The following is an 18,763-nucleotide window of genomic DNA, read 5'->3' as shown; positions in this document are numbered from 1 at the left end:
TCGTCTATTTACATTTGCCATTATTATTATTATTTTTGCATTTGTTGCGCATTTTGGGCAGCGTCTAATTTATTGAGAGGTGTGGTCCCAAAAGCAGAAATAACAGCAATCGCAATCAAATTATCAAATGTACAAATCTTTACGACAGTTTGAAGCGCTTGAAGAATTGCACGGACAGGTACTGAGAAATAAGAAATAAATAAAAAAAATTTTTGCAATTGGCAGCGCCCAGAAGTTGGCAATTTATCGATTAATTGCAATCGCAGCTTTGACATTTGTTTGGAGGCCAAACCCATCGGAAGAAAAAACTGACCTAAAGAAGCTTTGATCTGCATTCAAATGGAGACTATTATGGTCAAAACGTAAATGAGATCAGTTCAGATTGAAGCGGAGCAGAGTGACCGAAGAAACATCGACAAACATGAAAATCATTAAATTCACCGAATCAAATGCTTAGAGACAAATCTATATTTAGCGGGCCTCGGTATATGAATATCATAGAGGTACAGTTGGACGCACAAGTATAAGGCTATGTGATACATATATGTAGATTTTGTGTGTAATCAATAAAGTTAGTTATATGATCAAAGTGATCAAATATTGTAGCGCTCTGTCAGAAATAGGAAAATGACATATTAATCTATAGATTGTTCCAGTTTCAACAGTTCAACAGAATCGATTAATGGCATTTTCGAGATTAACATGAACACTTTCAGTTTATAAATGATCTAATCACCTAATTATCGATTATTGCCACCACATGCTCTCCACATCCGTTGACTTACATTTCTGCCACGCACTGTCAGTGGCCCGCTCTGTATTTGCATAAATTAAACTAATTGGGCGCCAAAGCAAAGTCACCGCAAATGAATTTACATAAACCGATGGATGGTGGATGGTGTGAGGGGCTTGGAGAGGAATGGGGGATCCACAATCGAAGTTGAAGTGGAGCTCAGTTGGCCGTTGTTGTTTTTGTGTGAGGCAATGGCAATCCCAAACACAGAGAAGACTGACAGACCAACAGAAATTGAAACATTTCACATTTTTAATTTGTACGTGATAGGGCAAATAGTTTTGCCACTTGATGGGCTGCTGCTCCCCCTTCTTTTGTGGCACGGAAAATTATGCAGCACACAAATCAGCTCCAGTTTTTCCTCCGATTTTCCGAGTTTTCCCCTCTCGACATTGCATTGCACGCTAACGTGGCAGGGCAGACAAATCGACTCTTTTCTGTCTGGCAGCAGTTAGCACGTGATTGAAAATTGCCCGGGAATGAAGTGATTGGGTTGCCTTTCGAGAAGGAAAACCACGCTGGAAAATAGTTTCCCCTCCCTCCGATTCTGATTGCCTGCAATTCATTTGCTTCTTCCTCGGCAACGAATACAAAATATTTCTCTGGACAAACAATTTGCGGAACTTTGCTCTTTTCGTTTTCTTCTTTGTCTTTGGCATTAAAGGCAAATTTACAAATTAGTGTGAAATTAAGGCCAAAACGGAAAAGTACACAGACCAAAATAAACATGAAGGCAGAGAATAAACACTCCAAGATCCAGAATAAGCGATACCCCTTCTTGGCCTCAGTCGTCGTTTTCAGGATTGTGTTCCCATTGAAGGCGTCGCCAATATGAAAACGCCACCAACCAAAAATAGAGGCTGAGAACTAAAGAATTTATAAAATATATATATTTTTAAATATAATAAATTATTAACTTTGTAAATTAGAAATTGTAAATAAAATGTATTTGTTTATTTAATTTTTTTTTAATTTTAAATGATAGGAATAGTGCTACTTACTTAGGGTCAAAAAAACTGGAATGGTTTCCAATGCGCAAAATCCGCAACTCAAGGCGTAATCAATGACAAAGGCAGTGCAAAAGATCAGATGGACTGTATTCGTCACTATATAGATGACGACCAGAACTTCGATCTGCTGCAAGAGATGGGATGGGATCAGAGAAAGCCTTTGCGAAGGTGATCACATACCAAAAGGCTGCTCATCAGAAGAAAAATCGATCCAATGAAATGCAGCATATAGGCAGCTCGGCCGATCAGCAACAGGCGACCATCTGTGGGTGGTTTAAAAAAGTGATTTACCAAATTAAACAGAATTCAAAAGCAGAGCTTACCTCCGCTTACCTTCGCCCACGAAGAAGCCCAAGATCGATGAGAAAATCTCGAATAGCGCCAGGAAAAAGCAGCCTGCCCGCAAATCCACACAACAGCAGCACGACTTGAGCCTGGGTCCCCGACATTTCATCTCTCATTTGACGGCAGGCCAAAGGCCTCGCCCGATCGATCCGCCCGCCCTATAGGGTATGATTAATAGTGCTGCTAAGAAAATTGTCCAAAATATGGATTATAATAATAAACGAAACAAGAGGGCTAAAAATGCAACTATTTGACAAGGTTGCCGTTCTTGATCTTAAGAATCTTAAGATACCCAAAATCCAGCTTAGTAAAAAAAAGTTTTTTACACTATTTAAAGCTGCCGTACTTGGCTACAAAACAGCTTTTATGGCAACACAGTTTCGCTTTTGTTTATATTTATTTTTTCGGCCATTCAAGGTCAGAGTCAGCTGCTCGGAACATGTGATAATGTTTGGTATTCTAATTCGAAACGCCTTTGTCTTGGCTGCTCAACTCATTTGGCTCATTCAATTTGACAGGCGACGGAAGCGACGCCGCCTATAAATTACAGCATATTCATGGGTCTTGGATTCGGACTTGGTCTCTGATTCGACCATTCGGACTTCACTTTAGCTCTGACTGCACTTCACATTGGACGCCATTCAATTCTAAATCGAAGTCAACAAAAGTCCAGACAGGAAGAACGGGCCAGCCCCCAAATCCATTGCGCATTGATTGTTGTTCCTATGACAGCTATGTATATGCTATAAGCCAAATAGCTGGGGATGACAGGAGGCGGATCTGACTCACAGCTCTTGAAATGCAAAATTCGGCCATATTGGTATCTAAAAATTTACCAATTCTATATACTCTGCCCAAACGAGATGGCTTGTTTGAAAATGTAATCTGGCCAATTAACTTAATAGTCGATGAGTAATATAATTATTTTAATCAGTGAGGTTAGAAAATTGATATCACAATAGTTTGATGATCATTAAATCATTAGATTACTAAATTATTTAAAATGCCAGCATGTTTTGAGAAATATTGAACTAATATGTTAGTTTAAGGTAATCTGTTATAAAGTTTATCAAATATTACTTTTCTATGATAAATATTAAACTCTTGTACTCACTTTCAGAATACTAATCAAATTTATAAGCAAAATACTTAGCTGTTTAGACAATTAAAAAAAGATTCAATTCAATTCGTAAAAGCAATATGTGATAAAATTTCATAATTTGCTGACAAAATAAAATCGATAAACTCATAACCCGACCAAATAAGATGCCCGATTTTATTCTAGCACTTTGTGCATCCCAATAAAGAAAGCGAACACTCATAAACATTAAGATCGCCTTTGAAAGCGGGCTAGCCTGTTCGATTCTAAAGCAAAAGAAACAGCAGAGCAGAGCACACGTGTTCGGGCCAAAAATGAACAATAATAGGCGGTGGGAAGGCCAACGCATTTGGGCCATTAAAATTCATTAGCCGTGCACATCTCGATCTGGAGTGCGAGATCCGATCAATAAAATAAGCAAACAATAAAGAGCGGGTCGAGCGCATTGAATATGAACGATCTAAACGATCTGAACGATCCGAAACTGACCAGCTGCTGCTGTGTTTTTCGGTTCGAATTAAAATTCATATTGCCCAAATTAGCAGAATATCTCGAGAGATGGAGAGAGAGAAGGGGTAGGGTGTACATACTTGTGGGTGAAGGAATGTACGCTTGGCTTAATTAACCTTTCGAAATTGAATTTCCTCACCGCCTGTAATTGTTTTAAAAATAAATTACAAATTTTGCACCGCTTTGCTGATTAGCAAAACCTGATGACTAACTTCCAGATGACGCGACATTCGGTCTGCTTTGTTTACGTTATATAATCGAAGACAAAGTGTAAATAAACAGCGTATTATAGCATTTCTAATGACAGCAAAAAAAATACAAAAAAAAATGTAAGCTTTGGCGAGTCCAACAACCAGATAAGGTATTTTTTTGTTCTCCTTCAGATAAGTTGAAATTCCACATGAGCTAAACGTAGAGGGCCCCTCCCAAGTTGATAAGAGCGAGTGAGAGGGCTGTAGAAATAAAATTAAAATAAATGCAAATAAAATCAGGGGGGAGAAGAAAAAACAAAATAAAATCTATTCAATGTCAAGGTCAGCAAATGAATTCGACTGTTTTGTCTCATGTCGTTTCTTCTCTCACTGCTTTAGCACATTTTCTGTTTGCTTTCATTTTTGTTTTCTTGTTATTTTTGTTGTTATATATATTTTGTGTTTTTTTTTCTGTTTTATATTGGGCATTGTTGATAACTTTATTTGCTTTGGCCGTAGGCAGTATAACAAACTGAAAAGAAAATATGTGCAAAATTCCCAGCGCCCCTTATGAAAGCAACTCAGCTTGATGGAGTTAAAAATAATTGTATTTGTTTTAATTTTATAATGTCATACTTAAGCTTTTAAGGCCTTTAAGCAACTTTTGTTTTCCTATTATTTTGGCCCACTCTGACGTCAGAAAAAGCTAAGAAAATGGAAATACATTTTTGTGTAGAAGGAAAACTAAAAAGTCACGTAGTCTTTGATTAGTCAGTCGTGGCCTAGAGCCACTATGCAATATATGTAAGTACGTTTTGGAGAGGGAAATCCTTATCGCAATTCTATCCGGTTTGAATTCGAGACTAGAGGAATTTCCGCTCGGCTGTCACAATTGCAATTTTCCAGCTGTCAAAGAATTTACATATTTATTTGGAGGAATTTGTGCATTCACATTTATATTTACCGCTTATCTATCTTTTTCTGATTTATGCATATTTTTCCCTTACTCTTTTTAGCTCCACATCTGGTTGCAATGGGATCTTTTCGCGTCGCCTGGACTTTTCGTCGTTCAACTTGCTGCCAAAGACTCGTTTGAATTCTTATCAAGTCAAGGTGAGTTATGTCCATAAATACAATATATATATGTATTTAATATCCTAGGGTATTTACTCACATATTCATTCACATTTTCGCTTATTCACTCATTGAGAAACCGCAAAGTTTGCTTGACTTTGATTTCTTGGAAGGAAAGGCAAACAAATATCTGCCTGACTTGGCAAACTTGCAATTGGATATGCCTTGGTATAAATATAGAGGGGTCTTGTGGGTTTATTTGTTGGATTGGATAATTTCCAGCTGGTCTCCGGAGGCTGCCAAGCTGAGTTAGAATTCTCGGGAAGCGACGATCTCCAAATGCAGCGTAGAAAAATACAAATATTCATTGTCTAAGCTGTTTTTTAGTCACATGAGTAGCGTAACGAATAATAAGCTGAAAAACTGTAGTGTAGTGGGAAGCAATGTTTTATTTTTCTATGCAGTGAAAATTGTTTAATATATAAATACATTTTTTTTTATTTTTGTGCACCAATTTTGTCTTGAAATCAAAAGTCAAAGTCTAAATAGTTATAAAGACATCATTTATATTTGTTCATTATTGTTTTATTTTTTTCCGGTGCACTTCATCATCGATTGTGAGTGAGTGCATTGGAAGCCAATCAAGGGGAAAAAGTCTTTGGGCGGGCTGCTTATCTTTCAATCTTGCCGCCTCTCATTCAGGCTTTCTTCGGCCCCTCCATTATCCCCTCCTATACAGCATTCTATATACCCCCGATTTCCCTCAGAATCGTTTTGGATTTCTGTTTACACTTGGTGTAATGCCCAGCCAAGCAATATAATGGGTGTGGGAGTAAGAGAGATGGCTGGCTCAAGTGTAAGTTGATTTCGATTGTATGTAATTTTCACTTAGCAAAATAAGGAAAATACAAATAGAGAATACAGTGAAAGTGAATTCATAAATTGGGTCATTTCATTAGTGTAAAGCAGTATATTTAAACACAAGGTTGTAGAATCTTATAGTTTTTTGATTAATACGCTGCCGGAGTAGATGTTTTAGAGTAGATTAATTATTTTTAATCATTAAAAATCTCATTCAAATTATATTAAATTATTTATGTAAGGATTTTAGAATCTATTTTTCCCCGTGCACTGCAAGTCATTGAATTTGGAGATTGAGGCCTGCTCAAGCCCTTCGAACTGCACATTGTTATGGATTATGCTCGGCTGAATCCCATTGTTGCTGTTGCTTCAATTGATATATATGATTGGGTTTGTGGTTAAGACGAGCAGGGGTATTGAACCGAGTAAAACCGATTCGGAGCCACAGTCTTTTGGGCTGGGGATTGTTTCAAGTGGCAATTAGCGAGCCTCCAAGGCGAACTTCGCCATTTGCGGTTGCCAAACCGAAATCCACTCTGGTCAGAACTCATGAAATCATAACATATACATGTATGTGTGCATATGAGGGATGCACAAGTCCTTCGAGTGCGCCTTGAATATTTCATAAGCAGCAGACAGAGTGGCGGGATGAATTTCTCGCAGGACATTCGACGGAAAATCCTTGGAACACACCTTACCTGTCTGCAGCCCCAGAGAGCATTGAATATGTTTTGCTTAGCCAAAATTGTATCTGGCGAATGTATCTGTATCTGCAGCTGGTCTCGGAATTTCCCTTTTGGCCAACTTATGCGGTGTCTGCACGCATCTGAAAGAGAAGGCATTGTCTGGCAGCGAATTGCTTTTAAAAACTTTACAATTCAATCTGTTGTTGTTGTTGTTATTGTTATTGTTGCTTGTGCTGCTGCTCCTTTTTGGCATGCATTCCGAATTGCATTTCGTATTGAATTTATAAATATTTAATGCCATTCAAAATGCCATGCAACCCAGGCGAAATTTTGGTTTTGTTTTTTTTTTTTTGTATAAACTGTCTAGGATTTTGTCGGTTAGAAGATTTTGGCCGAGCTTAAAGAACTGGAACGAAAAATAGAAAAGGGAAATTCAAACTGGCAAGATAAAGTTTTCCTTGTTTGACCGAGGGGTAAGGATTTTTTTTAGTAATCTTCGAGTCAAACAAAACGGATCAAACCAAAAACCGGTTTGTCATAATTAAGACAAGTCAACTTGTTAATCATCCAGCAATTTGCTGTGCCACTCGATGATTCCCGAAAGGGTTGTTACCGCCTCGCTGATTTTTTAATCAGCATATCATAGACTTCGGGGGGTTATAACCTTTCTTGCAATCAGCTGTCGACATTTTGGCTGTCAAGGGATTTACGTCAAAAAGAAGCGTAAAAAAGCAAGGCAGCTATAATTATAATTAACACAGCTTCGGGGATTGAACTTCAATTCGGACTTTGCAGCAGCACATCTGCTAATTGTTTCAGTTCTTCCTTAATCCTTTCCTGTTTTTTATTTGTTGTTGGTTTTTGGAGGGGTGTGTCCGATGATTCAGTTTGAGATCTGCTCTGTTTTCTGCTCGTTTTTAATAATATGCCAATCAATCTTTGTCTCTGGCGAACTTTAAGCAAGAAAATAAGTTTTTATATAAATGATTGATGAGCGCTGCCATGTGTGTCTGCCTTGCTCCGAAAATCGGAATCGCAGTCTGAAATTTCAAATTTGAATAGAAATAAATAAATGTTCGCTGGCTGTTTTTGCGATCATTTTTTTTATCTATCTTCGCCCTCTTTTTTACAAACTGACATTAGACATCAGGGCATTTCCTTTTGCTTCTTGGTGGCGGAAATTTTCCGAGCTGTTGTCAAACTCAAAAATTGAAAGGGAACGACAGGCACTTATTGGTTTGGTTTCCGTATTCGATGATACCCTTGGAAAGGAAATAACAAGATAGGGTATGTAGAAAATTAGATAGAAAGTGTTGTAGATTCAAATTAGTTCATAATATAATTTCACATAATGTTTAGCTTTATACAAATTAAACTCGATTAAAGGGTATTACATATTTGTCGTTACCCTATGTTCTCCCAATTTTTTACAGAGGACCCTGTACTGTCGACACTTCCACAGATTGATGGCTGCACATTCTCGCGGCATCAAGAGTTTTCCGTTTTCAGTTCTTTGCCAGTGTCAGCGAATTTTGAGCCGAATTCCAGCGGAATGGCAAGAGACAAAAATTCGGTTGATGGGCGCCACTGGACAGGCCCGAAATTTATGCAGTCTACTGCGATATAAAATCGCGCTCTTAAAGGAGTGCAAAAAAAAATATGTGGCATATGCTACGGTCGTTGCAATGTGCAAATTCCACATGGAATTAAATTTTTATTAAAGTCAGTAAATTTATGCAAAAGTTCTCCATCTCAGACATGTCTACGCCCACTCAGGTGCGAGTGGAATTGCTTCGGGCCATGTTTGCCAAAGTTGTTGCCATTGTTATTGTTATTATTGTTGCTGTTGCTGTTGCTGATGCTGTTTTGTGTGCGCGGATGTTGCTGATGGAGTTTGGCTGGCAGTAGTCTGCTCTTTTCGAGGAGTGATGTGCGTCGCTTGACTGCCTTAAACATGACATTTATTGTAACTGTCTTTCAGGGATCCCCCTCCCGTTTTCCTTCCCATTGCCACTTTTTCTCGCTTTTCCGCCCCTAGCTGCTTTGTCACACGTTTATGTTAGTACTGCAGAAAAAGAGAAATTTTAAATTCGTAACTACTTGCGTTTTTATAGCAAATAATGAAAAACAATAATTAAAATGGTAGCAACTGTAAACTGATGATTATATCATGGCTTTTTGGAGACATAAAATACTAAGTTTACGATTATAAAATTAAATTTAAAATTTAAATTTAAAATTAAGTTAAAAATATTTTCCTATTTTTCTCTGTGCAGTAGTTGATGTTGCTACTCGCAGAGTAGATGTTGCTGTTGTCATTTAAGCATTTGATATGCATTGTGGGGAGTCTGTCTGCGTGAGTCTTATTCTGTGTGTACTTATAGATCTCCCTCCGTGTGTGCGGTTGTGTTTGCCAGACGGCGCCAAACGTCGACAGTCATTGTCATGGCAACATGTTGCAGACACTGCTGCAATTGTTGTTGCTGCTGCTGGTGTTTGCATTGCTATTGCTGCTGCTGCTGCAAGCGGGCAGACAAACATTGAGTACTCCACTTCATTTATACCCAACTCAACACCGCCCACCTCCATTTTCCCCCTTTGCTTATCATCCATTTATTTCAATTTCTGCACTTTTGCGTGGTGCAAATTGCACAAAATTTGCTCAAGTGCCTCCAAAGTGCACAATGAAAATGAATAATTATGTTTGGCTGCATTGGGTTTGTGTATGACTTTTCCTCGTTCGTTTCTTATCCCCTTGTTGTCGGCTGGAATGCTTAATTAAATGCCTTCAAGGCAGTGACAAAAACATATTTCTAATAAGCAAGCAGATAGAAAATATTGCCTCTAGCTTGTGTAGTAAAACATATATGTATGTATTCAAGGAAAATTAAATCAACAGTAAAGATTTTATTAGATATTTTGAATGAAATTGTGTCTTGAAGTGCTAAAATATAGATACTATCGTAAACATTTTATTATTTTTAATTGATGTTATTTAAAGTGGAAGCTATAAACAAGTGGTATGGTATAAAGACGGTATATATATATATACATACGTATTTGTATTTATACGTAACTATTTTTTTTTTTTTTAATATTTATGACTGCCTGTCTCATTGACCCAACGGACTTATGTCCTTCTTGGTTGGCCAGTTTTGAATTGTATTTTGTGGGGAAAATTTCATTTAAATTTTCCTCATCAACTTATTGCGGCTGTGTCTGTGTGTAAGTGATTTTGGTATTTCCCGTCGTTAAGTTTGCCGCCTGGCTGAGACAGGCACAGGATAATGTCGGCGCCGTCCTTGTCCCGCTGCAAAAAGTGGAGACACAAGGACAAATGGATAAACGGAGACGGAGACGAAGACATGTACTGACAGACATTGAGAATGATTGAAGGAGAGGGGCCACAGAAGACAGTAGAGGAGTCTGAAGACCCAGCGACCGACATTGAAATGTTGTTGAACTTGCCTTGCTTTTCTGCCTCCATAAACAGAGATGCCAAATGTCAACCCAGGTGGAGTGCAGGGAAAAAGGTGAGGCTGAGCTGCTCAACGAAAACATCAAGGCTAGCAGTCTGTCCTGTCCGTAATCTCATATTGAATATTTGCTTTATCACATCGATTAGCTCTTTGTGAATGCCAAGCAAACAGTGGTAATCGGTACTAAAATAATAATTACAGTTCCTAAAGAGACCAATATTATAGAACAAAAATTTTGGTTTTTACTTAATTCGCAGAAAAACTTTTAAAAGGCTTTTAAACAATATTTATGGTAATTATGTAAAACCTTTTATATAAATTTAAGGCTTTTAAATGTAAAATCAAAAAACAAGATTTAGAAAAAAAGGCATTAAGGAAGTAATCTATACTTAAATCTTACTACAGTTCGTATTATTTAAATTTTGATTTTTATTTTTGTACGATTTTAAACCTGAATCATTCCACAGTGAACTCTCGTTGGTCGCGCTAATTACAACCGCAAATGCTTAAAAGGCGCGCATTAAACAAATTTAAAATGCATTGACTTGCGATGTTAACGAGCACGCACACAAACGCACATTTATTTAACCTAAAAAATGGCACAAACACTTCAAAGTCTGCTGCCCACACATTCACGAAAAAAATAAAAACAAAATAAAACAAAAAAAAGCACACATGTCAGCGTCATTTGCATTCGACAATTAAGCATTTGTTTACAATCCACAACAGCAACGATAAAAACAATAACACCAGAGTGAGAAAACCAGCAGCAACAACAAAAAGTTTTTTTTTTTTATTTTTTAGTGTTCATTCTCCGCTTGAGTTAATATCACACCCACCAAACTTCGACGTTGTCTCGTCTCAATTTTTAAGATTTCATTTAGATTTATCGCACTCACACATGACAAGTTGTGCAAATAACAACAAAAGCCGGGCTTTGTTTATAACACTTACACAGGAAAATACAAAATATTTTTTGATTTAATGATACTAAAAATTGCATACTTATTATACTCTTCGTTTCTTTCTTAATCAGAATAGCTTTGCGATTTGTTTTATAGCTTTGAATTCTTATTTTTCTAAATACAATTTTAGTTTTAGAAATTAATCTATAGAGATTGGTGTTTTTAAAATACCATTGTTTTTCCCTGTGTATTTATTAGTTTGCTTGAGGAGCTGTTTTATTTTACAGAGTCTGATTCGAGGCCTTTATGAACATAAAAACCGAAACCGAAACTCCTAAATTTCAATTCACTTGTTTGAAAAACAAGCGCAATTAAGTGCAATTCAAGGATTTAATAAAATTCGAAGAAATCAAAAAAATGGGGAAAATTATTTAAATATTGCCTAAAAATAATTTTAAGTTCATATTTCTCATATGCTCTTATTAAAGCAACCAATCACTGTCATACAAATTTAACTGAACTAACTCTGGTAAAAGAATATAATTAATTGGATTATTATCAATATTATTCTGAGGGATTTTTATTTGAATTATTATGGCCAGAGCTTAATTTACATTTTGTTAAATATTTCATATATTTATCACTCTTTTTCCTTGCCATTTTCCGCATTTCTTCCGCGGGAAAGTTAATTGAAATTTAGGGCTCGGCCTGAAATTATTTTCGTCATTTATGTGTGTGTGTCGCAGTTGCAGTTAAAATTGCAGCTGCCGTTGAGCCACTGAACCGCAACGGGTTGCAATTTTGTTTTTTTCGCTTCTTTTCCTCGGTATTTTTTAACGCTTCATTTGCCTTGAAGAGATGGAGAGTAGAAATTGGCCAACACAAAGGGGGGAGCACTACAAGTGAGGATGAGGTGCAGCAGTCTGTAGTCTGGAAATGTAATTTATATGTACGTTATTTTACTTTATTTCACTTTATTCCACATTTCATTTGTTTGAGTGAATTTCGGGGATTGTTTGCCTTCAAGTCCGGACAATTGAGCTCTGGGTCTGGTGCTGTATGACAGCTGCTGGCTTGACTGACATAATGTCCGTTGCCCGATGCTAATGACGATCATCACCACTGCAATCATCATTATCATCGTGTCGAGCGTTTTCAAGTGTCAGAGACGTCGAGACGATCAACTGCAGCTTGTGGAGAGCTTATTGAAAATTATTGTAATTCGCCCGAATGGCAGGCCCCAGATTCATGCATATTATATCCCCTCTTCTATCTCCCCACCAAAGACAAAAAAAAAAAAACAAAAAAAAAAAACATTTTAATTGAATCGATTTCAGCGCTCTAGCGATGACATAATTCCTATGGCCACCCTCAAGTCGAGTCACCTACATCACCCTCTTTTCAGCTCTATAAATCTCCTTAGTTTTGGCTGTAGTTTTAATGCTGCCCCCATGTTCGATGTTTTTCCACTTGACTTTGATTTATGTTACATTTTTCTCTTAATTGTTAGCTGGTTTTTAACGCTTGCAAATGTGTGGGGGAATGTCAACATATGTGAGCGAAATTCAATTAAAATTTTCCTCGAGTTGATCACAATTTCGTAGATTCGCGCTACGCTTGGGGGCTGCAGTCTTTAGTTTTATTTGCGTTAATGAAAATAAATTGCTTAATTTGTTTAGTAGTAATTTTTTGCGGCTGTCGCGAGGGGCATGCAAAAATAAATTTTAATGTGTTTCGGCTGCGCCATGACAACCAACAAAAACAACAAGGCCAGTTGGTGCATAAACAAAAAGTAAATGTATAATGTTAATTATGCTTTTGTTAAGGTACTTAAATTGCATTGACATTCAGGGTTTTTTTTTTTTTTTGATTAAGATTACTTGTAAGTTTTGGCCATAGGTCCTTGGAAAATCCCTCTTAGTACGAAAACTTTGTACCAAAGATCGTTGGCTGGCTTAAGCTTATGGCCAAATAATCGAACGATATTTCTGAGCTGCTCTGAGCCGGGAAAATGCTTTTTATGGCCAATTCCCATGCAGCACGACGGGGACAACGTCATTATCCTCGTTCGCCTCATCTGCTTTTATCCAATGTGCGATGAAATTACCAATTTCTGGCCATAAAATCAAAGAGAAAACAAGTTGGCTATTGTCCCCCCATCTCCAAAATATTTACTTTTTATCCTTGCAACTTGCAACATTTGCTGCACACTTTGATGTTGCAGTCATAACGATTCTTAAGCTGACTTTATGTTGGCCATTACCGAAGGGATGTGGCTAAGGACGCACCCGCGGTGCTTTTTGGTTTCAATTTCCTTTTCTGGTTGTATTTGTTGGTGGTTTTGGTTGGGTTGAAGTGGTTATTAAAGTTTAAAAAATCTGTTCTTAATGCCAATTGATTTTCTTTTAACTTTTATATATTAAGCTTAATTTTTCTTTAACTATTAAAAAATGTAGTTGCCACCTTTTAAGGTGTTTTTAACTTACTTCCCAATTGCGAGCAATTTTCGCTGTTGACTTTTTTAATATTTGGTTACATTTTTACACTTCTTTTGGCGGTTTTTGGTATTCATCTGTCTACAAAGTTGCCAATTAGGCGAAAACTTTTTAATAACAGCAGCTGCAGCGGCAGCAGCCTGAACTCAACTCCATTTCCCTGGCCACTACCATTTAAACTTCCCTTTTCCTTTTGATATCTTTTTGCTTTCGTCCAGCCACTGACCTCGTTCAATTGAGTAATTGTTGTTGCTGTTTTATTTATATATTTTTTTTCCCCCGTTTTATTTGCTACTTCGCTTCGCTGAGCAGTTCCAACACCTGTCAGTCTCCAAAAAAAGAAAATAAAAGAAATACCCGCTGAAAATGCTCTTTGAACCTGAAAAATGGAAGAAGCGGCACCCGAAAGCCAGAGCAACCAATCAATTTTATGACAAAGCCCTCGCCCTTCCTCTCCTCGGACTTTGTTCCGAAATTCCAAATTTAAATATCAAATATTTACAGTTATGGTCAGCTGGGAGGGGGGATCAAAAAAGGAATATCAACTTTTATTGCCCAGGACCACCCTGGCTATTTATTGTCTGCAGGTTCAGACACCTTACACCGTATTTACTTTTTATTTTCCTCTGATATTAAATTGTGTCTACAGCGAAATGCCATAAAAATCCCACTTAAAGCTGCACCGCCCCCTCAGCCAAAGAATTCAGATTTTCCCACGCTTATAGAAGCCAGTTTTCCCCTCTTCGAATTCGACCTTCGCCTTGAATAATATATAAATGCGTCAGTCTGCTTTTTCGGGGGGTCAAAAAGTCTGCGTGCCACACACATTTGCCAAATAACTCCCACAAGAGACGGAAGGGGGCGTGGCAAAGGAGGGGAAGGAAGGAGTGTGGGCGGGAGATAGGTGCAAGGACAAGGTCAAAGCACCCGGCAAAGCTCGGATCCCGAAAAGCGGTGGGGTAGGGCATTTACAGGGGTATAGGCCTGCGCACGCCGTCGAGTGTGTAGCCACGGCTTAGTAAGATTCACAAGGAGGCCCATACACAGAGAGAAAAATTTCACTTTAATGCATAGTTTTAAAATTTCCTTTTCTAAATTTAGTAAAAAATTTATTTTGTTAAAATAACAAAATGAACTTATTCCCCCCTATTAAAATTATCATATTTTCTATATTTTACATGTTGATTGACTTATGTTATAATTTTAACCAATAATAAAAGCTTATGTTCTTTTGTTAATTGTCTTTTATACTCATTTAAATAACACATATTTTCTTGTTCAAAATTTATAATTTATATATATGACCAAATCAAAATTAAATATTTCTCTCCATTTAAAAATACCCAAGGAAACTTATTCTTGTTTTTTCCCACTGCTGCTTACTTTTTCCTCAAAAATGCCTGAGGCCAGGCATGAAAAGAAAAGGTTTTGAGAGGAGGGGGATTAAGGGACTCCTTTTTTGCGCCTACGCAAGGGCAAGTGCAAGGACAAGCGTTCGGAGAGGAAATGCGGGGGGCGTAAAGTGGAAGGCGATGGTACTTCACGGCCAGGGCCATTGTCACGGCCATGGCCATGAGAGGAAAAGCCGAAGCCGGCCGGCTTTTCTCTCGTCGGGGAAAAGCTCCCGAGTAGGAGCCTCAATGCCTATGGCGCCTGCGTGGGAACCACTCTCTCTGTTTTTTTTTTTTATTTCCCCATCCTTAAACCATGGGTTTAATGTCCTTTGCAGCCGTGTAGAGACAACCGCTGCATATTTCACTAAGGAGGCTCCCCGGGCTTTTCCCAACTTGGAAAATTGAGAAAGTTTCCTCTTGGTAAGGTGAGCGGGGAGCCTCTGAAAATCCCCCGTGACTAATGTGGCGACTAATGGCGTGCCGCCTTGCGGGGCGCGTTTCGTCCTTTCGGGCCTATCCTTGTCTATTTTGAAATACTTGGGTTTTTATGGCATACTTTATGGCGTTGGAATTGCTGCGCTTAACATCACCGGCTGATGGAGAACGCGGGGCGCCTGAATTCCCAATGAGTTTCGAGTTTCGACTGGGTTTGACCTGACCCATGAATAACATTTTCTGGCGGGCGGGAAAAGTGGCGAAAATTTCGTCTAGGAATCTCAGAAATCTTTCGCTTGCAGGAATGTTCAATAAAGATATTTTAATTGTGTGAAAGAGTTGCAAAATCAGGCTTTTCGTGTATTTCGGGGTATTTAGAAATCGCGAAGTCAAATTTTGGTTTGCCATTATTGGCAAATTGATATGCATTTTAATGACTAAATTATTTTTTAATAGTTTCTATTAATATGTATAGCCTTATTAAATATGGTTTTATAAATATATAAAACATGTATTTGGGTTTTATATGGCTTCCTAACAGCCTCATGAATAAAACATATTTATTCATATTTAAAACAATTTAAAGTGTTGCCATTTTTATATGAATATATGCATATGATAATAATGGGGATTACCAGTATTCATTGGTTTATATACCTATTCACTCCTTATTTGTGATGCTTTTTGTGCTGATCTCTTCGAGGGTTTTTTAATTCCTTCTGCAAATCATCATTTTTCCCCGCTTTCCCTTCAACTTGCTTAACCATATGGTTTGCCAAGAAAAATAAACTAAAATGAAGAAAATAAAAACTACACACGCGACAATCTATCTGTCTTCCTTTTTTCCCCCCATTTCTTTGCAGAGTTTGCTCTTTGTCTGCTCTTGTAATGATTAATGTCAAGTTTTTGCTTCTCTTGTTTTTTTCCCCTTGGCTGGCTTGCAATTCTGTGTTTTTCTGTTTGAGTTTTCATTTTTCAATGTTTGCCTTTTATTTGCACTCGCTGTCTGCAGTTTAATTTCGCTTAATGAAAAATTGCAAGTAAAACAGAGTGGGTGACTCATACGGGGGAGTCATTTAATTGCCTGACATTGGGAAAGAAAGTGAGAGTTATTTGAAGATGGGAGTAATGCATATAAATATGTTATACCCCCGCCGAAAAAGTTTTTGTGACAAGTTTCGCCGATGTTTTCGTCTGCCGCTTACATTTGGCGATGATTAATGGTTCATGTTCACGTCAGTCGGGGATTGCCATTGCGGTTTTTAAAAAATACTTTGAGAAAAAAGCGTAAATGATTTTTTACATTAAAATAAAAAAAAGAAGACAAAAAAAAACAATGAGTTTTCCCCCCTTCCCCAAACATTATTTTAAATTAATGAGCGCCTGGGAGCAGTTCACATTTTCAGACTGAATCATTTATTTCGCGGTCACAAAAGTTATTATAAAAGCATTTGGCATGTGAAAAAGGAAACGTTTTCTTTATTATTTAAATATTCAATTTTTGGATGTGTTTATAATTATTTATAGGTTTTTTTTTTTATGCGAACATTTAATGATTTTGTCAAACATTTTGTCATTAATATAAATTGAGGTGAGGATTTGATGACTTTTTGATACTGAAAACTGGGAAAAAAGGTGGTTGGCAAGAGCAATTAATCATTCTGGCCAGTGACCGACCATGTCAAAGCCATGTTGGACTTCTTCCTGGGCTCACTTTTATGCGATTTTAATGACTTTTTCCTGAGGCACGGGTTTTCCACGAGTTTTTCGCTGCTTCCACTTGAGCGACGTCTTCCACTTTGATGCATTTGCAGCTTGTGATGTGCCTCTCACCTGAAAGTGCATCCATCATGAATGACTGAATGACTGAATGGTGAATGAGCAGCTGGGAGTGAATCTTAAATGATGAGCGAAGAGGCGTTGGACTGTGAACCTGGAGATTTCTTCTGTTTCTGCTCCAATCTCAATCTTCTTGTTGATAAAGATAGAGTTTATAGCATTTTTTTTATACCCCTTATAGGGTTATGTTATAGGGATATATTATTTATTGGGTAATGGATTTGTTATACTTGTACTTGTGTAACCTATCTAATTAAAAGTGTTCGCTTTTCTAAAAAATTAATATTTGTATTTTTGAACTAAACGTTTTTTAAATTATAAATCTTGTACAAAAGGTACTTTACCTTACAATAATAATAACCCCTAATTATTGTTGTTCATCTGGCTGTTCCTTTTGTGTTTGAATATTTCGCATTTCGTGTGTTTGGTTGTTTGAGTATTTTTGGATTGCGATGTGTTTGCCTTTGAGCTTTTATCCTGGCATCTGGCAAACAGTTCTCCCTTCTGTTTCCCCGCGATCCCCCACATTCTTAGTATTTCCTTTTTCACTTCAAGTCGACAGTCACTTAAATTGCCATTTCAGCAGCTCATTTCTTCGCTTCGGGTTCGATGTCTCCTGTTCCTCAGTTCACACGTGCAAATCAACAAACGGAATAAAATTTTGGGGAAGGAGCAGCTGTAGGAGCTCCTTCGGTAGTTCAACTGTCATTCATCATACGCACTGTTGTTCATGCAACCATATAAAAATGTTTCCATTTTTTTTTTTTTTTTTTTTTGGGACCTATTGAAGAGTTTGGTTCCTTTCACAGATAAGAAACGCAAAGAGGGAAGGTAAAAGTGAACAACAGGCTTGTAGCTTTAAGGGAAAAAAACAGAGGAAGACCAGGTCTGACCACATGCTGTTCTCCATGTTTTTGCCCCTACCTTTTAGTTGTTATCTGCCACAATTTAGTGGCACTTCCTTGCAACATCGTCGCCGGTCACAGAAGTTGTAACAAAAACAGGGGCACTGGGGAAAAATATTCAAAAATATTGAAAAATATTGTTTTTTATTATTTTGATATTTTATTTAAAATACTTTGTTACTTGTTATCTCTTTTTCTGTATATAAAAAAAAAAAAACAACAATAATTTAAAAGGTTTGATAAATATTTTTAAATAGTTGGGTACACTCTAACCCATTTAATTTGTTTTCTTTATTTATTTTTTGAGTGGTTCTTAATGGAAAAAAATAAAATAATTTTTTCTGTGTAAAACTACAACAAGCTCATCAAGAACAGGCAGCTACAACAAACCGAGTTCATTGCTCGTTAAGTTATTGTCACCTTTATAGCCGCTCGACCCGACTCAAGTGTCTGGGCCATAGACTCGCCAAGTGCTTACCTTTTCCTGCCCCACTCGCTTTTATTTTTTTTTGTTAGTTTTGTGTGCATAAGAAATTTGTAGTGCCACCCACAGAAAAAGCCAGCCACAAGTCTGACCTTTCGCTGATAAAAGACTTGCAGGAAAATTCGATTTTGAAGTAAGTTCTTGAAGTCGACTTCCGCTGGCAGAGAAGCATTTATGTGGCACCTGCTGCTGGCAAAGCTCCCTACTAAATACAACTTATCCCCAATGTAAACGAAACTAATTCGATTTGCCCAACTG

General features: G+C 37.4%; 2 protein-coding genes across 5 annotated transcripts in view; one reads left to right on the top strand and one right to left on the bottom strand.

Annotated features, from left to right (window-relative positions):
* Positions 1–18,763, top strand: part of LOC128252676 (headcase protein) — a 92,701-nt gene that overhangs the window by 29,231 nt on the left and 44,707 nt on the right. The window contains 1 exon segment of the mRNA XM_052980620.1: positions 4,965–5,061. Within this exon segment, the coding sequence (XP_052836580.1) occupies positions 4,965–5,061 (97 nt within the window).
* LOC128252839 (uncharacterized) lies at positions 1,000–2,296 on the bottom strand. 4 transcript variants are annotated; one of them, XR_008267342.1, is made up of 5 exons: positions 2,137–2,296; positions 1,984–2,066; positions 1,795–1,930; positions 1,511–1,660; positions 1,000–1,443 (listed from the first exon to the last, which is right to left on the bottom strand). XR_008267342.1 is itself a non-coding variant. In XM_052980960.1 (4 exons), exons 1-4 carry the CDS (start codon positions 2,255–2,257, stop codon positions 1,578–1,580), a joined length of 423 nt encoding a protein of 140 aa, XP_052836920.1. In that variant the 5' UTR covers positions 2,258–2,296; the 3' UTR covers positions 1,450–1,577. The 4 variants fall into 4 exon arrangements, 1 of the variants encoding a protein (XP_052836920.1); XR_008267346.1 differs by having other exon boundaries at positions 1,004–1,443; positions 1,795–1,927; XR_008267347.1 differs by having other exon boundaries at positions 1,006–1,443; positions 1,795–1,927; positions 2,127–2,275.

This window comes from Drosophila gunungcola, chromosome 3R, assembly GCF_025200985.1.
Source record: "Drosophila gunungcola strain Sukarami chromosome 3R, Dgunungcola_SK_2, whole genome shotgun sequence".
NCBI classification, from domain to species: Eukaryota; Metazoa; Arthropoda; class Insecta; order Diptera; family Drosophilidae; genus Drosophila; species Drosophila gunungcola.
This window is presented reverse-complemented; position numbering and strand designations above follow the sequence as displayed.